Source organism: Lepisosteus platostomus, chromosome 14 (assembly GCF_059453375.1).
Source record: "Lepisosteus platostomus isolate fLepPlt1 chromosome 14, fLepPlt1.hap1, whole genome shotgun sequence".
Taxonomy (NCBI): domain Eukaryota; kingdom Metazoa; phylum Chordata; class Actinopteri; order Semionotiformes; family Lepisosteidae; genus Lepisosteus; species Lepisosteus platostomus.
The window spans coordinates 30,841,012-30,863,431 of NC_142624.1; the positions used below are offsets into that span (position 1 = coordinate 30,841,012).

The 22,420-nt window shown below is 46.4% G+C and overlaps 1 protein-coding gene and 14 non-coding genes across 17 annotated transcripts; all 15 read left to right on the forward strand.

Moving 5' to 3' along the window:
- Window positions 1-254: 254 nt before the first annotated feature.
- Window positions 255-14,581, forward strand: gtf3c3 (general transcription factor IIIC, polypeptide 3). 3 transcript variants are annotated; one of them, XM_088605597.1, is made up of 18 exons: window positions 255-616; window positions 1,505-1,607; window positions 2,508-2,692; window positions 3,080-3,203; window positions 3,852-4,043; window positions 5,454-5,619; window positions 6,247-6,394; window positions 6,726-6,807; window positions 7,062-7,162; window positions 7,400-7,571; window positions 7,828-8,030; window positions 8,225-8,326; window positions 8,554-8,689; window positions 9,321-9,546; window positions 11,404-11,594; window positions 12,405-12,529; window positions 12,628-12,780; window positions 13,044-14,581. In XM_088605597.1, exons 1-18 carry the CDS (start codon window positions 518-520, stop codon window positions 13,164-13,166), a joined length of 2,631 nt encoding a protein of 876 aa, XP_088461723.1. In that variant the 5' UTR covers window positions 255-517; the 3' UTR covers window positions 13,167-14,581. The 3 variants fall into 3 exon arrangements, 1 of the variants encoding a protein (XP_088461723.1); XR_015926307.1 differs by lacking the exon at window positions 13,044-14,581 and having other exon boundaries at window positions 11,404-11,479; window positions 12,628-12,764; XR_015926309.1 differs by lacking the exon at window positions 13,044-14,581 and having other exon boundaries at window positions 11,404-11,458; window positions 12,628-12,764.
- A 1,099-nt stretch (window positions 14,582-15,680) lies between these two features.
- Window positions 15,681-15,797, forward strand: LOC148649221 (U5 spliceosomal RNA). Its single transcript, XR_015926582.1, has one exon. It is a non-coding gene; the product is annotated as a U5 spliceosomal RNA (small nuclear RNA).
- A 391-nt stretch (window positions 15,798-16,188) lies between these two features.
- Window positions 16,189-16,305, forward strand: LOC148649222 (U5 spliceosomal RNA). The gene has a single exon (XR_015926583.1). It is a non-coding gene; the product is annotated as a U5 spliceosomal RNA (small nuclear RNA).
- A 391-nt stretch (window positions 16,306-16,696) lies between these two features.
- Window positions 16,697-16,813, forward strand: LOC148649223 (U5 spliceosomal RNA). The gene has a single exon (XR_015926584.1). It is a non-coding gene; the product is annotated as a U5 spliceosomal RNA (small nuclear RNA).
- A 391-nt stretch (window positions 16,814-17,204) lies between these two features.
- Window positions 17,205-17,321, forward strand: LOC148649224 (U5 spliceosomal RNA). The gene has a single exon (XR_015926605.1). It is a non-coding gene; the product is annotated as a U5 spliceosomal RNA (small nuclear RNA).
- Window positions 17,322-17,712: 391 nt separating this feature from the next.
- Window positions 17,713-17,829, forward strand: LOC148649225 (U5 spliceosomal RNA). Its single transcript, XR_015926585.1, has one exon. It is a non-coding gene; the product is annotated as a U5 spliceosomal RNA (small nuclear RNA).
- Window positions 17,830-18,190: 361 nt separating this feature from the next.
- On the forward strand, window positions 18,191-18,307 carry LOC148649226 (U5 spliceosomal RNA). Its single transcript, XR_015926586.1, has one exon. It is a non-coding gene; the product is annotated as a U5 spliceosomal RNA (small nuclear RNA).
- Window positions 18,308-18,698: 391 nt separating this feature from the next.
- Window positions 18,699-18,815, forward strand: LOC148649227 (U5 spliceosomal RNA). Its single transcript, XR_015926587.1, has one exon. It is a non-coding gene; the product is annotated as a U5 spliceosomal RNA (small nuclear RNA).
- A 391-nt stretch (window positions 18,816-19,206) lies between these two features.
- LOC148649228 (U5 spliceosomal RNA) lies at window positions 19,207-19,323 on the forward strand. Its single transcript, XR_015926588.1, has one exon. It is a non-coding gene; the product is annotated as a U5 spliceosomal RNA (small nuclear RNA).
- A 391-nt stretch (window positions 19,324-19,714) lies between these two features.
- LOC148649229 (U5 spliceosomal RNA) lies at window positions 19,715-19,831 on the forward strand. Its single transcript, XR_015926579.1, has one exon. It is a non-coding gene; the product is annotated as a U5 spliceosomal RNA (small nuclear RNA).
- A 391-nt stretch (window positions 19,832-20,222) lies between these two features.
- Window positions 20,223-20,339, forward strand: LOC148649230 (U5 spliceosomal RNA). Its single transcript, XR_015926603.1, has one exon. It is a non-coding gene; the product is annotated as a U5 spliceosomal RNA (small nuclear RNA).
- A 391-nt stretch (window positions 20,340-20,730) lies between these two features.
- On the forward strand, window positions 20,731-20,847 carry LOC148649231 (U5 spliceosomal RNA). The gene has a single exon (XR_015926589.1). It is a non-coding gene; the product is annotated as a U5 spliceosomal RNA (small nuclear RNA).
- Window positions 20,848-21,238: 391 nt separating this feature from the next.
- Window positions 21,239-21,355, forward strand: LOC148649232 (U5 spliceosomal RNA). Its single transcript, XR_015926609.1, has one exon. It is a non-coding gene; the product is annotated as a U5 spliceosomal RNA (small nuclear RNA).
- A 391-nt stretch (window positions 21,356-21,746) lies between these two features.
- LOC148649233 (U5 spliceosomal RNA) lies at window positions 21,747-21,863 on the forward strand. Its single transcript, XR_015926590.1, has one exon. It is a non-coding gene; the product is annotated as a U5 spliceosomal RNA (small nuclear RNA).
- Window positions 21,864-22,254: 391 nt separating this feature from the next.
- On the forward strand, window positions 22,255-22,371 carry LOC148649234 (U5 spliceosomal RNA). Its single transcript, XR_015926580.1, has one exon. It is a non-coding gene; the product is annotated as a U5 spliceosomal RNA (small nuclear RNA).
- Window positions 22,372-22,420: the final 49 nt, after the last annotated feature.

The following is a 22,420-nucleotide window of genomic DNA, read 5'->3' on the forward strand; positions in this document are numbered from 1 at the left end:
TATTTCGGACACTGTGCTGAGATGTACTGCTTTTTTCTATTACAAAAGTGCGTCTTTATCTACAGCAAGGGCAACCTGAAGGAGTGATAGAGAAGGATTTGCGAAGCATTGTGAAAATACAAGGGTTTAAATATTATTATTATTATTATTATTTTTATATTTTATTGCTTATTACCCCTCTTCTCACGTCATATTGTGTAATGTTAACATCAACAAAGGCGGAACCGTTCTTGCCGGGCAGTGTTGCTGCGGGGAATACATTTACATGGGAATCTTGAAGTGCGATCTGTGTTTTGCTTGTGTAGTATTTTTTATTTCCCTCATTAAAATCAAAGAAGAGAAATAAAAATTATATAATTCAGAAGACTATAGAAGTTTGATTATATGACGTTCTCCAGACTGGATGAAATACGCAGTGAAGGGAATGCTGCCCAACAGAAATTACATTTGAAAACCGGTGTATACAGTACCAATATTTTGTGGAACTCTTGATTGTAATTACCATTCGCCTTGCACGATGTCGGGTTTCAATCCAGAGCTTATTGAATATTTGGAGGGGAAAATATCTTTTGAAGAGTTTGAACAACTGAGGGAGGAGCGCAAAGCCAAGGAGAGGGTACGGTACCTTTTTGTTCAATAAAACTAACCGCACACTCCCAAACTGCTTTCCGTTACTGTCAAGATCCAGATGCATCACGCTTAGGGCTTTAGAGTCTCTAGCTTTTTTTTATAGCTATTACTTGTCCCTTAAATTCAGAAGAGTTGTATACATTATGATAAAGCTGCACCAGGCCAACCACAACATTTATAGAATCATGTCATGTGCAATATGAGAAAGGTTACAAATGTAAAGAGCTCATTCGTTCCATCGATTTTTTGGTGATTGCTAATCGTATTGAAAGTAAAGTATCCACTTCCAATAATGTTGCCACGTAGCTTGATCCACACAGGCCCCACAATCATTTGTGTAAAAAACCCTTGTCTCCGTTTCAAATGCACAATGTCCTGTTGCTTTCTTGTTTTATTGTCGATTTTGAAAGAAGTCTATTGGATTGTCTTTGTCAATGCCTTAAAGAATCTTAAAGATTTGAATAAAGCTCATTCAATACATATCTGAATCCATCACAGATTCAAGAACAGCAGTAGTGTTTAAAGTAATGACCAAAATTTTAAATTGGATCTTACTAGTATATCGTAATATAATGCTTTAAAAAACATTTTAATATATATCCTAACATTGTCTGCCTTTTATTATTTCGTTTCTCCACATTGGCTTACTAGATGTAAATATGTCAACATAAACACATTAATCTTTTCAGTGGAAACTTCCTCAGTCTCTGCATTTCCCATTTTATTTTTATAGGATATGTTTCTGCTACCTGCATGCCACACTCTGCACTTTCATATTAAACGTAATCTGTCAGGAGTTTACCGAATCTGGATTTTTGAATTTGCTTTGCAGCTTCTACAATGTTTGCTAATCCTCTTGTTTGAATATGTGCAGGTGGCAGAAGGTGGGGCCACAGAGGATGAGGATGCTGCACCTCTGGAGGACTCTCTCCCCAGCACGTCCCAAAGCCCACGGCGTTCCTATCCACACCACACAGGTCAGTCTGTTTCACTGCCTCTGTGGCGGACCATGAGTTATATTGTCTGTGTCCCTGCCTGTGGGACCTCCTTGTCTGTTTGCCCAGCAGCATGATTGTCCTTATGTCTTTATGAATTCCTGTATCACTGACTTTTTGTGTGTCTGTCTGCTCTTATACTGACTGTCCAGAAGAGCAATAAGAAAGGTTACGAATGAGTTGAGTCTGTTTCATGGTACGTGAGTCCTTCTGTATGTGATGAGGCAAACAAAGGGGGCTTGGGGATAGTGTACGTTTAGATATAAGTATTGCCAATTCCGATTCCAAAGTATTGACTTTTATGTTGGCAAATATTGTCTGTTTAAACTGTACTTATTGGAATATTCCTTTATGATTATTATTTAGCAGACACACTTATTAAGGGTGATTTTCAAAATGCAGAGCAACTAATGAGCGAAACACAAAAAAAACATTGGTCAGATACAGTAGGAAAAATGCAATGTGTGTGTTGTACAAAGCAGAGTGAGAACGATGTATACAGTATTGGTTGGTGGCAGCGTGAGAGAGGTCACAATTGCTGTATAAACGAGATGAGTCTCGAGGAGATTTAGGGAAAGTAGTCAGGAAATTAACAATTGTGAACACTTGTTTTACCCAGTCAAGTGGTCGTTATTTTCATCACATTTGTGTAGAATCGCATTCACAAGAAGTACACTGTGTCAATGTTTATTTCTGTATCCCAGAATTCTGTAGTTCTATCCAGTATGTACATGCCTCTGTGTCGTTTTGTAGGTTTGTGTCTGTCTGATTGTGGGCGTGTGTTTGAGTTCTGCTGTCGAGGTGGGGATTAAAACATCTTCCTTAATGTCTAATTTTTTCTGGTCTTCTCCCATTATGTCCTTGTCTCTCTCGCCATCTCAGGGGATGTAGAGGAGGGTATCAGCCCCTCGGTGCAGCGAGTCTTTGCCTCAATGCTGGGGGAAGGATCAGAAGAGCAGGAGGAAGACGAGGAGGAGGATGATGAAGAGCAGACGGTGGCACCATCAGCAGGAGATGTGTTTGCCCTGGAGATGGAACTGAACCGGGAGAACAAAAAGATGATGAGGGTGAGGAAAGGGCTCAGCTCACACAGTCTCAGTACAAAAGAGAAGAAAGAAAACACAACGTTTCAGCTGTGGAGCCTTGGCCGAAACATTGTGTTTTCTTTCTTCTCTTTTCAACATGGAATAAACCTATTACTTGTTCCTTTGCAGCCTACGCATGCTGACGCAGCTACCCACCTGGACTACTACAGTCTCGGTACAGTCAGCTTGGTACCCCTCACAATAAGACCAGAACACAGCAGTCTGATCCAGACCTGTTTCATGGACAGTCTCTCTGTCTGTCTTTGTATGTGTATATTGTTAAAGAGTACTGGCTCTGTTCTCTGTGCTTGTAGTATTTTTATATATCTATTCAGTGTGATGCTAAATTCTGAAATATCTTTTCATCAGGAAAGGCGGCACCGAAGTAAACTGCCTCGCGCTCTTCGTGGTCTGATGGGTGAGGCCAATATACGTTATGCCCGTGGAGAAAAGGAAGATGCCATAACGATGTGCATGGAAATTATCCGGCAGGGTGAGCCTGATGCAATGTTCCTGCATTGTACACACTGTATTGCCACTGTTGCTATACATGGCATGATCTACACTGTTAGTGCACTAATCTTTATTACAACACATGATACACTTTAACTGCACACTGTCACTGTACTCGGTGCACTCTACACTTTCAGTATATGGTTTCAACACTTACTACATATTTACTGCACACTCTGCACTGTCTCTGTGCTTTCTATCATGTCAGTGTCACTGCAGATATCTCTCTCACACTCTGTATACACAGTCTATATAGACTGTACCCTATAATTGCTCATCTGTCACGTGAGGCAGTGCTGTAAAATATACTATATTCGTTTCAAACTCTTTAATGTTTTGTGTTGTGGAACTCATGTCATGTAATCCTTGTGTAACCTTGGAATTCTTCCTCCCCCCTCTGTTTCTTTTCTCCCTTTTCATTCCTTTTTTCATTTCCTTCTCCAACTTAATGCCCATCACAACTCTGCATCCCCCTAACTCTCAATGTTTCTTTTCTATTTCTCATCTCTTTCTCTCCTATTTTTCCTCCATCTCTCCCTCCCTGACACCCTCTTTTCTTCCTCTCCCCTGCCTTCATACCTTTTTTCCCTTTCTTATTTCCTTCAAACTGTCCTTCCCTCCCCCCTAGCTCCCCTGGCTTATGAGCCCTTTTCCACCCTGGCGATGATTTATGAGGACCAGGGTGACATGGAGAAGTCCTTGCAGTTTGGCCTGATTGCAGCTCACCTGAATCCCAGCAACCGTGAGGACTGGGTCAAACTGGCCGATATGTCCCTGGAGCAGGACAACATTCGCCAGGCCATTTTCTGTTACTCCAAAGGTAGGTCTGTCTCTCTCGTCATCTTTCTCAATCTTTGTTCTGATAGCGGGCATGGTTTTTTGCTATAAATAATGTTAAAGTGATATCTACCAATTTTAACTGAATATAGCTTGTAGCTTGTTCTTGCCTGGTCTCAGAAGATTATCCAGGTCTTGCTTTGTTCTGGGATGTGAGATATTCAAGGAGACAGGTTGCTGCTGAAAAACATTGTATTGTTGGATCAGTAGGTAGCTCTCTTTCTTCTGCACCAAAGTACTCATGTTAAACTGAAGTCCTAACTACTTGGTCATTAAAGATCCCATGGCACTGGTCATAAAAGTAGAGGTTTTAACCCTAGAAGGCTTGGTTAAGTTCTGCCTCTTGCTTGCAAGATTTAGCCTACCTAAAATTCCCCGTTAATTAAATTGGTGAAGCAGTTTCTCACTTCTACACCTGATCTGATGCATAATGGTTGCAGTTATCCAGGTAGTTGCTGCACTTCAGTGGTGGATGGAGTGGGTCCCCTCCTACCCACTTGTTAAACCACTTATGGTCCTTTCAGATGAAGTACACTATATAAATGCAAGGATTTATTATACTAAAAATGTTCTAGTTTTACAATATTTTGAATAAATAGTGGGGGACAGGGACAAACAGAAGCAGCTAAACTGTGAACCATTGTTTAAATTTAATTGGTTGGCCTGGTTTTGCTCCTGACTTAGAGGTAAATGTGTTTCCTGTTCAGTTTCAGGTTAGTTCATAAATCTGTTTATGGTTCAAACCTGGGTTTGATTCAGTTCCCTATGTTTGAGCGAGTTTAAATAATGAAGTTTCCAAATATAGATGATATATAAATGTGAAAAACCTTTTTCCCCTAGTATCAGTTTAGTTAATTTTATATGTCATATGCAGAAGTGTAGCGAAATGTTTTTTTGCATATGTGCTTAAATAGACAATAGACAAAAGACATTCAAGGAATCACCAAAAACATAAACACAGAACAGCAGCAGCAACGAGTTAAATAACATACTGTACAACAAGTCAGACAAGCAGTGTGAGAGAAAAATGCCTGTAAAAAAATAGTATGCCCATTAAGTGCCTTCATGCTCTTTACCAATTATTCCTCTCATTGAGCTTAATGGTTGAGCTTTTAGGCTTTCATTTCAGTTTCTGGGTGCATGTATGGTTTTTACTTATTAGGATTAGTATGCAAAATTGGAAATCTTGTGTGTGTGTGTGTGTGTGTGTGTGTGTGTGTGTGTGTGTGTGTGTGTGTGTGTGTGTGAGAAGGACTGCAGTATGACTGTTCGTGGATTACAAATCTAAAAGCCCTGCTCTTGATTTTTTTCCTCATTCTCTTCTCTTAAACTGCCATATTCCTTCCCTGAAACCGGCTTCCCCTCTGTCTCACTCTCTTGCTTTTCCCCTCAGCCATTAAGTACGACCCCAGTAACGTGCGGTATCTGTGGGAGCGGTCCAGTCTGTACGAGCAGGTCGGGGAGCACAAGTTGGCCATGGATGGGTACCGGCGTATCCTCAACTTGCTGCCCTCTACTGATGGAGAGCACTTTATGCAGCTGGCCCGTGACATGGCCAAGTGAGTCCCCATGTTACTTCCTGATACTCAGGTCCCGACCACAGTGTGCGTTACGACTGCTTTAGCGTGGTCCTGGACAGCCATGTACCCTGTTCCTGGGAACCTGAAACAGTGTCTGAGTAGTGTCTTGGGGAGGCATGGTGACTTGTACTAAATAGGCAAATAGCCAGTCCATTAAAATCCCTCAGATCTCATCAGAAACAAAAACCATGACTCTGCAGGTTCATTGTAGTCTATTGCTTTAGACAAAATAGTCGGTGGGAATAATTCTGTTGCTTGTGCGATAGTTATTGGATATGATGCATAGTGTTATGTAGATTAATTATTTGTCAGTGCAGTGAAGTAATTTTGTAGAGGTGAATGTTTATTTAAGTGGAAAAAATGTCTTAGTGTTTTTGTAGATTCCAGGATGTCTACTGTGGAATTACCTTAAGAGTATTTTGGGAGAGTGTAACTGTTGGTAGACCTTTTTAATGAAGTTAATTAACTTTAATGTCTAAGTGATGGGTACTGGAAATAGAATATTCCTGTCTAGAAATAGAATATTCCTGTTATTATATGAGTCTTTTGTCTGAGTGTGTATGACCCACCTGGACTATAAATCTCTAATGTGTGTCTTACTTGTAGGAGTTACTATGAAACAAATGATCTGTTGTCAGCTATCGGGGTGATGGATGAGGCGCTGCAGAAACACCCTTCCCTGGTCACTGTGGAGAGCGTCAACATGGCAGCCGAACTCCACATCTCCAATAAACAGCACAAACGTGCACTGGAGGTCAGAGGGAAGGGTTGTCTCAAACTGTTTGTGGCTTTCTTATGGGTCTGGCTCTAAGCTGGGTGTTTCCTTGCCTTTGCCTTGTAAAGGGTGACCCCTGCTGACCATATATATTATATATGCAGAAACATTGCAGATCCACTACCTGCAGTCCAGTATGTTCTCCTTTGTTAAAGAGTATTACTGGTTCAAGTCCTGCCAGGGAGTTGAAAAATAACCAAATTCATTTTATACAGCTTGTCTCTCTGTGTGTAATTACCTGTAAATATTCCTTTGTGACTGTTTTCTGCAATTATTTGACTGCATGTATCATCTGCTTGTCTGTACCCAGGTGCTGGTGCAGTTCTGTGGCATCACTCTTGAGAGAGATGGTGCCAAGCAGGAAATGGAGGAGGGTGAGGAGATAAAAGAAGGTGAGTATGCCATAATGTGTTATGTATGCACCACTGTATTAATGTGTTGCCAAAACCATTCCAGAAAGATAGGCTCTCACACACACGTACTGAATTAAAGAAAAAATAATTTTAAATTCACCAATTGACATCTCAGCATATGGATACAGACAGGCCAACACACTCTGTTGCTTTACATGCCTTATCCCCTCATTCTTTCTTGCCCCACTTCTCTGTCTGCTCTCAGTCCTCTCTCTCTGCTTCTTCTGTCCCAGGGGAGGTGCTCTCAGTGGAGATTCCTGATGAGGTGCCAATTGACATCCGGGTGAAGCTGATGGTGTGCCTGATTCACCTGCAGATGTTCAAACCTCTGGATGTGAGTGACCTCTCGTGGCTAGGACTTATAATAATGTGTTTGTGAGAAGCTCTTTCTTCTCTCCCTGTTCCTTGTTTCTCTTTCTCAGTGCGTCTCTTCTGAGGTCTCAACCTGTAAGCTATATCTACAAATGAATATGTGTGCTTAGAAGCTTTAATGTACTGCCTTGTACTTCTGCTCTCCTTTTCTCTCTGCTTTCTCTCTTCCACCTCAGCTCACACCCTCTGTATCTCTCAGGGCCTGCTAACAAGTCTGATGGAACAGAGCCCGGAGGAGTTAGGAGACCTGTACCTGGATGTGGCCGAGGCCTTCCTGGAGCAGGGGGAATACAGCTCCGCTCTGCCATTGCTGAGTGCACTGGTCTGCTCTGAACATTATAACCTTCCTGTTGTATGGCTGCGTCACGCAGGTACGCACTATCACACTGAAAGTACACAATTCTCTGAACACTGCATGTGTCCCTGCATCTATGTTTGTCTGTTGTTTCGGCCTGTGCCTGAAGACAGTTGAGAGCTTTAATCACAAGCTATTATGAGCAATGTTTAGCTGCTTTCTGCCAGATGGTGTTGGGTTATATTCTCCAGACACAATATGCCATGTAATGCTGTACTTGCTGCGTGGTAGGATAAAAACAGTACATAACCATGTGTTGTGTGTGTTGTCAGAATGCCTGAAAGCCCTGGGCCATATGGAGGTAGCTGTAGAGAGCTACAGTAAGGTTGTGGAGATGGCGCCCTTTCACCTGGAAGCCCGGCTCTCGCTCTCCACCCTGCAGCAACAGCTGGGCCGCCCACAGAAGGCACTGGATGCTCTGGAGCCGATGCATGACCCCGATACATTGGCACAGGATGCCAGCGCTGCACAGCAGGTGCCGAAAGGCGGGAAGGGTGGGACAGGATGGGGAAAGGGAGGAAGTTTGTAGGAGGAGAGTAAGAGAGAATGACAAAGAAAGGGGGAAAGACAGAGAAAAGGGAGAGAGTGAGGCGGTGCAGGAGGGAGGTTGAGTTAGTTTGCGGTTTTGTGTGCGTCTGACTGTCAGTATTAACCCTCACTGTGCCGTAGGAGCTCAAGCTGCTGCTACATCGCTCCACGCTTCTGTGCTCTCAGGGCAGGATGGATGACTACACTGACACACTTCTCACGATGCTGGCCATGCTGCTCAAGGTGACGTGGCCCTCCCTCTCAGCTTCACTTCAGTCTGTCTCTCTTCCAGTCTCTTCCCTCCTTTTCTCAAGACATAACTGCTATTCTTTTTTGTCTCCCTGTTGCTCTCTCCTTTATCACTCTTATACTCATTAACTTCTATTTCTCTTTTTCCTGCTATTTCTTTTATTTATTCTTTCTCCCTCTGTCTTTGAATGTGTTTCACTCTTTCACTCTCTCCACCCCAGGTAGCGATGAACCGTGCACAGGTCTGTCTGATCTCTAGCTCATGCTCTGGTGAGCGGCATCTCTACCTGATTAAGGTGTCCCGGGATAAAATATCTGACATTGATGACCAGGAGGCAGCCTATCTGGACATCATAGGTACTAATACATGTGAAGTCCTATGATAAAATATTACACTTATATTATAATAAAATGGTTTTTTGTGAATTGTGAGTATTGTGTATTTGGTTCTTTGAGGATTTGTGTACAGATTTGCCTCATAGATTCTGAAACATTCTGAAAGTCTTCATGTTTGGATTCCTGCTCTCATCATCCAGTGAGATATTAACTTATGCAAGATTTCCTACTCAAATATGTTTGGCTTTTGAAAGTTTAGTCTGCTTCTGTACCTACTATTCCCAGCTAGCAGTTGCAAAGTGAGAGAAACTGCTACTCTGCTTTCTTCTGTTTTACTTGAAATGTCTCTTTACTACTGTAATGTAAATGAGTCCCTTTTGTTGAAACATAATTAATCCTGTTTGTAGAGATGGTTTGCACAGAAATTGTGCCAGTTATCTAAGATGTTGAATCCACAGACACAATAACTATGTTTTTGTTTCTCCTTCACTGCCTGTCCTCTGTCTTTGTCCTCTCCCACATTTCTTTTTCCTCCCTCCCCTTCCCACATATTTCTCTCTCCCAAAACTTGTCTCCTTCTCATTCCATCCTCTTCCCTCTCACACTTCCACACCCCTACTTCCCCCCTTCCTCCTTCCCTCTCTTCCACCAGGGAAGACGAGTGTGCTGTCTCGAGAAGATTGGTGGCAGTTGTTTTTGCAGTGTGTGTTTGCACTTTGTGACCTGAAACGATTTGGGGAGGCAGAGCTGTTGGTGGACTCCTCCCTGGAGTATTACTCCTTCTATGATGATCGTGTCAAGAGGAAAGAGCTCGAGTATTTTGGCCTCTCTGCTGCTATCCTTGACCAGAACTACCGCAAGGCTTACAATTACATACGGTCAGTAACACGTAAAGCATAATCCCTCTGGATAATCCCCAATAATTTTGTTAAGAAGGATTTAGAATGATTGATGGAGGAGTTTATGCGTAGAATTTCCCATGCATTTTCTGTTACAATATTCCAAACATCGTTTAAGTGAAAATGACTGTTAAACAAGGGGGGCACAGTGGCACAGTTCTTAGCATTTTTGCCTCATTGAATTTTATCTATATAAATTTTGAAAATTTTCTGTCACTCAGGTTGGTGTCATTCTAACTATAACTGGGCAGTTCATTTGGTTCAGATGAGTTATTTGATTACATAGATTTGTTCATTTGTTTCACCAATTCACTTGAAAAATGTGAAAGTGAGGGAGTTTTCAGAAAGTTGAATCAGTACTGCCAATCTGAAATAACCAGCAAAATTAATTCTTCACACAACCCTCCACACACCCCACAAATCCACACATTTCAATAATATAAGAGATATCTGTGTTATATAGAGTTTGACAATTTATGATTGCTTAATCTTTTGCTTGAATTGCTCAATTTACTATTTTTGATTTGGGTTCAGAGGTTCCTACCTCTGTTCTCTAAGCTTGGAGGTTGAAATTAAATAATTTCCTGTGTTGACTTGCCAATCCTGGTATTCAATTCATCTCACTTAGTCAAATGATTTAGTGAGCAAAAGGAAAGAATCATCCTGGGACTTGTGAATTGATTAATTGGGTTCGCTGCAACAGTTTGTTCAAAAACAACAAGTTCAAGCTCGAATTCTAACTCCTCAAATAGTTCTCACATTCCAAGGAATTGCCTAACACAGGGGTCAGCAAACTTTCGGATGGGGCGTGACAAGAGTTAGCTCATGCATTTGTTTTTAGGGATTTGCTTGCTTGATGATTTTTCAGTGTCAATAATAGCCCTACTTTCATTTTAATTAATAAAAAATAAATTAAAATATAAGATCTAAAATGATTAATTTAATGTTCACATATTACCATTAAGTATGATTCTTGTGTGTGATGTCGCTGATATCAAAGCTATAAGGTTTGTTCAGAAAATAAAACATTGGGCCAAAACCTGAAATTCTGAAATAAGAGAAAATGTAACCCATTTTTCATTGTGCTGTTTGAGGTTGTTTTGACCTTTTTGTGACAAAAAGGTGTTGATTGCATCAAGATACATCAGAAAGCATGCCAAAACCTGCCCACTGCTTTATAATGATCAATGATCAATTTTACACTTGTTATCAGAGGCATGGATTGATAGCTTTCCCATGAAAATAAAAGTCTAGCCCTGTTAAAAATAATGCATAACATAAACCAAGTGAATTGTTTTTGCTATGTCAAAGAGCTTTAATTGATTAACATGTTGTGGAGACTTACATGACAGTCAAACCTAGTGTTTAATGTTTTTTCTAACTTAATTTCTGTGTGTCTAATGAGACATTTATTGCATTGTTCTACTTTAATAGCACAGGTTGTTAAAAATGACTTTATATGCCAATAATGGCACACATATGGAAGGCAGCTGACCCTCGGTCTAACGCAACACTAATTTAAGAACTCCAACAATCTTGTAGAAGACGGTATCAGTGACTAATTTACCAGATAAGGGAGGTCCACAGTGCTTCAGGTTCGCTGTTTGCACAGACTGGTTTTTGAGTCTGCTGTATTAATTGAACTTCAAGCTCTGCATTTGTAGCATTTTAGAAGCGCACTGCACACTTCTAAGACCAAAGAAAAGGTGTAACACTGGTGTGTGATCCGACTGTATCTGACAGAGTGCTTCGTTCCTGTTTTGTTGCTGATGGCCCCTGCTGTATGTGCAGTGTTATTAGGGCAGATTGTCATGGTGTTCTGTGCTGGTGTTCCAGGCTGATGCTGATGGACTGTGTGGAGCGCCCGCAGCTCTGGAACATCTTTAACCAGGTGACCCTACACTCGCAGGATGTGCGTCACCACCGTTTCTGCCTGCGTCTGCTGTTGAAGAACCCAGAGAGCCACGCACTGTGTGTGCTCAATGGACACAATGCCTTTGTCTCTGGCAGCTTCAAGCATGCGCTAGGTACACCTGGGGGGTGGGAGGGGAAGGCCCTGCTTTAAACACATAGTCTCGGGTAGATTCTCACAGCCGTTGTTTGCTCATGTCCCAGCTTTCTGAACTCCTTAGATTTTCTTGCCTTTTATTATTATTGTATTGCCTTTTCCCTCCTTTTATTAAGTCCTGCTAAAATGCTAACACTGTGAGTCGGGGGGAAAAAAACACTTTTGCACTCTTACATTGATGCTATTTGTAGGGGCATGGGTTACACTTTCAGAAAGTTTTGCTCTGGAGCAAAATCCTTTCAAACCTGAACCTCACTTGTGTTTTGGAACTTTTTAGGACTCAGGGCTTAGCTACAGTATACTGTATGTCTTCTCTTTTATAAAAGTGACTGCAAGACAGTTCTGTAGTCTATTGTGTGTAGAGCAGTCCATTACTGCAATATCAATTTAAACTAGATTTCATTTTATAGATACGTTTGTGAGCAGTCTGCCTTCCAGTCAGTGTCATCAGTGGGCTTTCTGAGTGCCAGATTAGTTAAAAAGTCTTATTATATATTTTCTTGTTGTTTATCTAATGTTATATGTATCCTATCATCTTTTTTCAAAGAATCTAAATGCAGTCATCTGTATCCATCCTTGCTTTTTTCTCTGTCTGCATTTCTGTGCACCTACCAATTGATTTTGCCGTTTAATTGAAATCATGGGCACATAAAGACCTCAGGTAAATGAAGGGTTTGGAAACTTGTGAAACATGTAGTCTGCAGTCAACCTGTGCGTACAGAATGTAGAGCCATGGTCACTGAGCTAGTAATCCTTGTCTCCACTGTAGGTCAGTATGTGCAGGCCTTCCGCACGCAGCCCAGTGAGCCCCTGTATAGCCTTTGTGTGGGACTGACCTTCATCCACATGGCCTCGCAGAAGTTTGTCCTGAAACGACACCCTCTCCTGCTGCAGGTTGGCCTTGGTTCCTGGAACACTTTCCCACTTTTCTAAACATCTGCCTTCATTAGTTGTGTATAATACTAATACTGATGAGTGTCACTTACTATCAGGGCTTCTCATTCCTGAATCGCTACATGGAGCTGAGGGGGCCATGCCAAGAGAGCTTCTACAACACAGGCAGAGCACTGCACCAGCTGGGACTGACTCACCTCGCCATACACTACTACCAGAGGGCACTGGATTGCCCCCCACTGCAGCTGGAGGTACTGACACTAAAACACAATTTGCTATCAGAAGAGTGCTAAAGAATACACCTTCTATTTATTTTCCATACAGTTATTATTATTATTATTATTATTATTATTATTATTATTTTGTGCTCCTCCCAACTCTGTTGCTTTCTCACTTTTTTAACTTCCTCTCGTTGTCTCTGACATTTTCCTTTTGTGTTCACTTCTCTCACCACTCCAGCCTTTTCTCTTTTATTCTCCTCCTTCTCATTCACTCTTCTTTCTCCCCCTCACAGGGAATTGAGAATGACCAGGTAGACCTGCACAGAGAGATTGCCTACAACCTGTCTCTCATTTACCAGTCCAGTGGGAACCTCAGTATGGCACGTTACCTACTTTACAAGTTCTGTACTGTATGACTTCTGACCCTAGGCATAGACGACAGCAGTCTGACCTTTCAACTCAGGTGCACACTGTATTGTACAGATGATCACTCATTGTATCTTTGTATTTGCATCATGAAGGAGAGCTTCTTTTAAGGTTTGTAGGTTTTTTAAAACATTCTTCCTGGAAAAAAAAGGTTATAGTGGTTCACTAATGTTAATAACTGAACCAGTTACCTAATTGAAAACTCAGGTGGACTAAAACTACAAATGATGTGGTCCACAAACTAAAGGTCCTTCCTGGAGCAGGCTGAGCCTTGACCACTGCACTGGTCAAAATGAACTTGCAGTGGTGTCAGCGAGTGGAGTCACATCACACCTTCAGTTGGTCATAGTGCACTATGGCACTTGCATTTATGAAAGGTAATAAGAACCAGGTGGCTCTAACAGTGCATGTGTTAGGGTGAAGAATAAACTGGTGAGTCCGTTTGATCCATAAAGATGAGGTGTGTGCAATCTGACTCATTTAGTATATCCAGTTGTCAGAAAATCTTTCCCAAAACTTACTGTACATTTTATTTGAAGACCAAAATATAAAAGTTGTGCCTTTGGAGACATGATTTGGTTTTTATTTCTGTTGATACCCATATGTACCCTCATACAGTGTGGACAGTGGTCAGCCATAGGCACAAAGCAAGTCATTTCTCAGGTGTGGCAACAGATGTGGAATTTCCTAGGTTGTAGTACCTTTTGTGAAAAGGACACGATCACAAGCATCTTTAATATTGCTGTTAGTAGGAGTGTAATTATTTCTATGTATTTATGAATATTAACAGTAGATTTCCAAAGATCACTACTACTGTGATTCATAACTACAGCACTCAGTGACTTTTATAATCCTATTAAATTCAGTATGAAATGCTTCAATCCAGTTTAATATTATTTTCATGTATGAATTGAAATTATATTTTTTATATTGTAATTCTTCAAATGCATACTCTTAGTCAGCTTTTAACTGTGCCCTCCAAATGTATTTACAAGTCTGGTGAAATAAGAACAATAAACATCAACTTACAGATTGTATAATGTGTTTTGATAAACAAAATTCTAAAGAAAAACAGAGTAATCATTATAGAGTTGCACAGAGCAAAGCCATAACTGTCACACCTCTTAAGTATTTCTTTAAATAAAATCTTACAGGATAAAATTGACAATAACACCATACTCTTTATAAAAATTAATTACGCACTATAGTCCTGTATAACACCCCACCAATTGTGTCATCAAATGCCACTCATAAAGCTTCAAAGGCTTTGAGTACTGAGTCTTTTGTGCGATTCAACACTCCAAAAAAGCTTCTTCTTCAAAAGTGTATTCTTTGCTTACAGATTTCTTTGTTCCCCATCCATTTTGGATACATGACTAATAAATTCTGTTTTTACAGTCTTTAATATTTTCTGACTTTGTCCAAGGTGAGTTTCCTGTGCAAAGAATCTCTCGTTCATTTTCAAGGGGCCCCTATTATTTTGTATTCAGGTGAGGTAGTTTCCAAGGCTTTCTTCCTGTCTGTCCAGATGGACTCTGTTCATGTTCACTCTGACCTGTTTGATGTACTCCCCATCTGATACTCTTGTTAGTATTTATCCATTAGTTCCTCCAGATCATAGAGTGTTTTGTACTTAACATTCCCCCTCGAAAGGCCAGGGGGCTGATGGGATCCTACACCTAGGGCTAACCTGTCCTCATTGTAGTCTTCGGACTACAGCTTCTTTGGGTTGGAGATGAATGGTGCTTCCTCCACCTTTCTGAGAAACATAAAGTGGTTTTCCAGAGGGCATAGGAGTATCTCTCAAACCCCTGGATGTTATTAATCATGTCAATAAAAATTGCGTTTTTTATAGCTGATATAATTCTGTTGGCTTTTTTTATCTAGATGTGTATAGATACTGTTTAAGGTATAAATATTACTGTAAAGTGTTTTTCTTTTTGTAACTTTTGGTATTTGTGAAAATAAAACGGAAGACTTCCCAAACAAAGTAAATCGCCTTTTACTACAAAATTCCTCTGCATTTTAGGAGTAGAGCTAGAAAAGGCTTTTGACCGCATAAACCAGCACTACTTAACATCTGAACCTTTTGGCCCCATAATTAGAAAATTGATTAACCTGCTGTACACAGGTAGCAACAGCACAATAATGGTAAATTGGTATAGATCACAGCCCTAAAAGCCTGTTCTGGGGTGAGGCAGTGCTGTGTTGGCTATGGGTGATAGCTGTTATAAATCCATGCAAGTGGAAGACGGATGATGGGGCCAGATTTGGGCGATATGAGAGTCCCTCCAAGCCCTACCACTTAATTGTGTCTTTTGTCAAAGAGAGAAAACAAAACCGCTCACAATCGCTCTTGTTATGGCCAAGAGAGAGCCGCAGGCGATGAGCCCGGAGCTGAACGGGCCCCACTGGCTCGTTTGTAAGGCCAGGTGCATTGCCAACCACGACCGGCAGGGCAGAGGCTTTGAAGGCGGCCTGGGCTCCTGCAGCTGTGCAGCCACGCACTCTGGTTTCTCTTCATCTCGTACAAATCTTTCGCCTTTTACTAAAGATTTCCGTGGAGAGGAGCATGAATGAGTTCCATGCAATTTTTGTGCTTCCCTGCCTTCGGGTGGGGCGCAGCTGGGCTGGTCAAAGAGAGAAAACAAAACCGCTCACAATCGCTCTTGTTAAGGCGGTTGTGGCCGTCTACTCCACGAGTCCTCGGTCTCCGGCCGTCTGATTGGCGCTCTTTTCTTCGGGGGGCGGGAAGTGTCCGGCCGCAGGGGATTTTGGGACCTCGCTTTGCATAGCGGCTTCCCAGAGTAAGTCGTTTGCGGCACAGTGTGGCCGGGTGTTTTCCGAGTTATCGCACGGATTGGGCACGCCCGCAAGCCGAGAGCCGCAGGCGATGAGCCCGGAGCTGAACGGGCCCCACTGGCTCGTTTGTAAGGCCAGGTGCATTGCCAACCACGACCGGCAGGGCAGAGGCTTTGAAGGCGGCCTGGGCTCCTGCAGCTGTGCAGCCACGCACTCTGGTTTCTCTTCATCTCGTACAAATCTTTCGCCTTTTACTAAAGATTTCCGTGGAGAGGAGCATGAATGAGTTCCATGCAATTTTTGTGCTTCCCTGCCTTCGGGTGGGGCGCAGCTGGGCTGGTCAAAGAGAGAAAACAAAACCGCTCACAATCGCTCTTGTTAAGGCGGTTGTGGCCGTCTGCTCCACGAGTCCTCGGTCTCCGGCCGTCTGATTGGCGCTCTTTTCTTCGGGGGGCGGGAAGTGTCCGGCCGCAGGGGATTTTGGGACCTCGCTTTGCATAGCGGCTTCCCAGAGTAAGTCGTTTGCGGCACAGTGTGGCCGGGTGTTTTCCGAGTTATCGCACGGATTGGGCACGCCCGCAAGCCGAGAGCCGCAGGCGATGAGCCCGGAGCTGAACGGGCCCCACTGGCTCGTTTGTAAGGCCAGGTGCATTGCCAACCACGACCGGCAGGGCAGAGGCTTTGAAGGCGGCCTGGGCTCCTGCAGCTCTGCAGCCACGCACTCTGGTTTCTCTTCATCTCGTACAAATCTTTCGCCTTTTACTAAAGATTTCCGTGGAGAGGAGCATGAATGAGTTCCATGCAATTTTTGTGCTTCCCTGCCTTCGGGTGGGGCGCAGCTGGGCTGGTCAAAGAGAGAAAACAAAACCACTCGCAATCGCTCTTGTTATGGCGGTTGTGGCCGTCTGCTCCGCGAGTCCTCGGTCTCCGGCCGTCTGATTGGCGCTCTTTTCTTCGGGGGGCGGGAAGTGTCCGGCGGAAGGGGATCTTGGGACCTCGCTTTGCATAGCGGCTTCCCAGAGTGCGTCGTTTGCGGCACAGTGTGGCCGGGTGTTTTCCGAGTTATCGCACGGATTGGGCACGCCCGCAAGCCGAGAGCCGCAGGCGATGAGCCCGGAGCTGAACGGGCCCCACTGGCTCGTTTGTAAGGCCAGGTGCACTGCCAAGCACGACCGGCAGGGCAGAGGCTTTGAAGGCGGCCTGGGCTCCTGCAGCTGTGCAGCCACGCACTCTGGTTTCTCTTCATCTCGTACGAATCTTTCGCCTTTTACTAAAGATTTCCGTGGAGAGGAGCATGAATGAGTTCCATGCAATTTTTGTGCTTCCCTGCCTTCGGGTGGGGCGCAGCTGGGCTGGTCAAAGAGAGAAAACAAAACCGCTCACAATCGCTCTTGTTAAGGCGGTTGTGGCCGTCTGCTCCACGAGTCCTCGGTCTCCGGCCGTCTGATTGGCGCTCTTTTCTTCGGGGGGCGGGAAGTGTCCGGCCGCAGGGGATTTTGGGACCTCGCTTTGCATAGCGGCTTCCCAGAGTAAGTCGTTTGCGGCACAGTGTGGCCGGGTGTTTTCCGAGTTATCGCACGGATTGGGCACGCCCGCAAGCCGAGAGCCGCAGGCGATGAGCCCGGAGCTGAACGGGCCCCACTGGCTCGTTTGTAAGGCCAGGTGCATTGCCAACCACGACCGGCAGGGCAGAGGCTTTGAAGGCGGCCTGGGCTCCTGCAGCTGTGCAGCCACGCACTCTGGTTTCTCTTCATCTCGTACAAATCTTTCGCCTTTTACTAAAGATTTCCGTGGAGAGGAGCATGAATGAGTTCCATGCAATTTTTGTGCTTCCCTGCCTTCGGGTGGGGCGCAGCTGGGCTGGTCAAAGAGAGAAAACAAAACCGCTCACAATCGCTCTTGTTAAGGCGGTTGTGGCCGTCTGATTGGCGCTCTTTTCTTCGGGGGGCGGGAAGTGTCCGGCCGCAGGGGATTTTGGGACCTCGCTTTGCATAGCGGCTTCCCAGAGTAAGTCGTTTGCGGCACAGTGTGGCCGGGTGTTTTCCAAGTTATCGCACGGATTGGGCACGCCCGCAAGCCGAGAGCCGCAGGCGATGAGCCCGGAGCTGAACGGGCCCCACTGGCTCGTTTGTAAGGCCAGGTGCATTGCCAACCACGACCGGCAGGGCAGAGGCTTTGAAGGCGGCCTGGGCTCCTGCAGCTGTGCAGCCACGCACTCTGGTTTCTCTTCATCTCGTACAAATCTTTCGCCTTTTACTAAAGATTTCCGTGGAGAGGAGCATGAATGAGTTCCATGCAATTTTTGTGCTTCCCTGCCTTCGGGTGGGGCGCAGCTGGGCTGGTCAAAGAGAGAAAACAAAACCGCTCACAATCGCTCTTGTTAAGGCGGTTGTGGCCGTCTGCTCCACGAGTCCTCGGTCTCCGGCCGTCTGATTGGCGCTCTTTTCTTCGGGGGGCGGGAAGTGTCCGGCCGCAGGGGATTTTGGGACCTCGCTTTGCATAGCGGCTTCCCAGAGTAAGTCGTTTGCGGCACAGTGTGGCCGGGTGTTTTCCGAGTTATCGCACGGATTGGGCTCGCCCGCAAGCTGAGAGCCGCAGGCGATGAGCCCGGAGCTGAACGGGCCCCACTGGCTCGTTTGTAAGGCCAGGTGCATTGCCAACCACGACCGGCAGGGCAGAGGCTTTGAAGGCGGCCTGGGCTCCTGCAGCTGTGCAGCCACGCACTCTGGTTTCTCTTCATCTCGTACAAATCTTTCGCCTTTTACTAAAGATTTCCGTGGAGAGGAGCATGAATGAGTTCCATGCAATTTTTGTGCTTCCCTGCCTTCGGGTGGGGCGCAGCTGGGCTGGTCAAAGAGAGAAAACAAAACCGCTCACAATCGCTCTTGTTAAGGCGGTTGTGGCCGTCTGCTCCACGAGTCCTCGGTCTCCGGCCGTCTGATTGGCGCTCTTTTCTTCGGGGGGCGGGAAGTGTCCGGCCGCAGGGGATTTTGGGACCTCGCTTTGCATAGCGGCTTCCCAGAGTAAGTCGTTTGCGGCACAGAGTGGCCGGGTGTTTTCCGAGTTATCGCACGGATTGGGCACGCCCGCAAGCCGAGAGCCGCAGGCGATGAGCCCGGAGCTGAACGGGCCCCACTGGCTCGTTTGTAAGGCCAGGTGCATTGCCAACCACGACCGGCAGGGCAGAGGCTTTGAAGGCGGCCTGGGCTCCTGCAGCTGTGCAGCCACGCACTCTGGTTTCTCTTCATCTCGTACAAATCTTTCGCCTTTTACTAAAGATTTCCGTGGAGAGGAGCATGAATGAGTTCCATGCAATTTTTGTGCTTCCCTGCCTTCGGGTGGGGCGCAGCTGGGCTGGTCAAAGAGAGAAAACAAAACCGCTCACAATCGCTCTTGTTAAGGCGGTTGTGGCCGTCTGCTCCACGAGTCCTCGGTCTCCGGCCGTCTGATTGGCGCTCTTTTCTTCGGGGGGCGGGAAGTGTCCGGCCGCAGGGGATTTTGGGACCTCGCTTTGCATAGCGGCTTCCCAGAGTAAGTCGTTTGCGGCACAGTGTGGCCGGGTGTTTTCCGAGTTATCGCACGGATTGGGCACGCCCGCAAGCCGAGAGCCGCAGGCGATGAGCCCGGAGCTGAACGGGCCCCACTGGCTCGTTTGTAAGGCCAGGTGCATTGCCAACCACGACCGGCAGGGCAGAGGCTTTGAAGGCGGCCTGGGCTCCTGCAGCTGTGCAGCCACGCACTCTGGTTTCTCTTCATCTCGTACAAATCTTTCGCCTTTTACTAAAGATTTCCGTGGAGAGGAGCATGAATGAGTTCCATGCAATTTTTGTGCTTCCCTTCCTTCGGGTGGGGCGCAGCTGGGCTGGTCAAAGAGAGAAAACAAAACCGCTCACAATCGCTCTTGTTAAGGCGGTTGTGGCCGTCTGCTCCGCGAGTCCTCGGTCTCCGGCCGTCTGATTGGCGCTCTTTTCTTCGGGGGGCGGGAAGTGTCCGGCTGAAGGGGATCTTGGGACCTCGCTTTGCATAGCGGCTTCCCAGAGTGCGTCGTTTGCGGCACAGTGTGGCCGGGTGTTTTCCGAGTTATCGCACGGATTGGGCACGCCCGCAAGCCAAAGGCCGCAGGCGATGAGCCCGGAGCTGAACGGGCCCCACTGGCTCGTTTGTAAGGCCAGGTGCATTGCCAACCACGACCGGCAGGGCAGAGGCTTTGAAGGCGGCCTGGGCTCCTGCAACCATGCAGCCACGCACTCTGGTTTCTCTTCATCTCGTACAGATCTTTCGCCTTTTACTAAAGATTTCCGTGGAGAGGAACATGAATGAGTTCCATGCAATTTTTGTGCTTCCCTGCCTTCGGGTGGGGTGCAGCTGGGCTGGTCAAAGAGAGAAAACAAAACCGCTCACAATCGCTCTTGTTAAGGCGGTTGTGGCCGTCTGCTCCGCGAGTCCTCGGTCTCCGGCCGTCTGATTGGCGCTCTTTTCTTCGGGGGGCGGGAAGTGTCCGGCCGCAGGGGATCTTGGGACCTCGCTTTGCATAGCGGCTTCCCAGAGTGCGTCGTTTCCGGCACAGTGTGGCCGGGTGTTTTCCGAGTTATCGCACGGATTGGGCACGCCCGCAAGCCAAAGGCCGCAGGCGATGAGCCCGGAGCTGAACGGGCCCCACTGGCTCGTTTGTAAGGCCAGGTGCATTGCCAACCACGACCGGCAGGGCAGAGGCTTTGAAGGCGGCCTGGGCTCCTGCAGCTGTGCAGCCACGCACTCTGGTTTCTCTTCATCTCGTACAAATCTTTCGCCTTTTACTAAAGATTTCCGTGGAGAGGAGCATGAATGAGTTCCATGCAATTTTTGTGCTTCCCTGCCTTCGGGTGGGGCGCAGCTGGGCTGGTCAAAGAGAGAAAACAAAACCGCTCACAATCGCTCTTGTTAAGGCGGTTGTGGCCGTCTGCTCCACGAGTCCTCGGTCTCCGGCCGTCTGATTGGCGCTCTTTTCTTCGGGGGGCGGGAAGTGTCCGGCCGCAGGGGATTTTGGGACCTCGCTTTGCATAGCGGCTTCCCAGAGTAAGTCGTTTGCGGCACAGTGTGGCCGGGTGTTTTCCGAGTTATCGCACGGATTGGGCACGCCCGCAAGCCGAGAGCCGCAGGCGATGAGCCCGGAGCTGAACGGGCCCCACTGGCTCGTTTGTAAGGCCAGGTGCATTGCCAACCACGACCGGCAGGGCAGAGGCTTTGAAGGCGGCCTGGGCTCCTGCAGCTGTGCAGCCACCCACTCTGGTTTCTCTTCATCTTGTACAAATCTTTCGCCTTTTACTAAAGATCTCCGTGGAGAGGAGCATGAATGAGTTCCATGCAATTTTTGTGCTTCCCTGCCTTCGGGTGGGGCGCAGCTGGGCTGGTCAAAGAGAGAAAACAAAACCGCTCACAATCGCTCTTGTTAAGGCGGTTGTGGCCGTCTGCTCCACGAGTCCTCGGTCTCCGGCCGTCTGATTGGCGCTCTTTTCTTCGGGGGGCGGGAAGTGTCCGGCCGCAGGGGATTTTGGGACCTCGCTTTGCATAGCGGCTTCCCAGAGTAAGTCGTTTGCGGCACAGAGTGGCCGGGTGTTTTCCGAGTTATCGCACGGATTGGGCACGCCCGCAAGCCGAGAGCCGCAGGCGATGAGCCCGGAGCTGAACGGGCCCCACTGGCTCGTTTGTAAGGCCAGGTGCATTGCCAACCACGACCGGCAGGGCAGAGGCTTTGAAGGCGGCCTGGGCTCCTGCAGCTGTGCAGCCACGCACTCTGGTTTCTCTTCATCTCGTACAAATCTTTCGCCTTTTACTAAAGATTTCCGTGGAGAGGAGCATGAATGAGTTCCATGCAATTTTTGTGCTTCCCTGCCTTCGGGTGGGGCGCAGCTGGGCTGGTCAAAGAGAGAAAACAAAACCGCTCACAATCGCTCTTGTTAAGGCGGTTGTGGCCGTCTGCTCCACGAGTCCTCGGTCTCCGGCCGTCTGATTGGCGCTCTTTTCTTCGGGGGGCGGGAAGTGTCCGGCCGCAGGGGATTTTGGGACCTCGCTTTGCATAGCGGCTTCCCAGAGTAAGTCGTTTGCGGCACAGTGTGGCCGGGTGTTTTCCGAGTTATCGCACGGATTGGGCACGCCCGCAAGCCGAGAGCCGCAGGCGATGAGCCCGGAGCTGAACGGGCCCCACTGGCTCGTTTGTAAGGCCAGGTGCATTGCCAACCACGACCGGCAGGGCAGAGGCTTTGAAGGCGGCCTGGGCTCCTGCAGCTGTGCAGCCACGCACTCTGGTTTCTCTTCATCTCGTACAAATCTTTCGCCTTTTACTAAAGATTTCCGTGGAGAGGAGCATGAATGAGTTCCATGCAATTTTTGTGCTTCCCTTCCTTCGGGTGGGGCGCAGCTGGGCTGGTCAAAGAGAGAAAACAAAACCGCTCACAATCGCTCT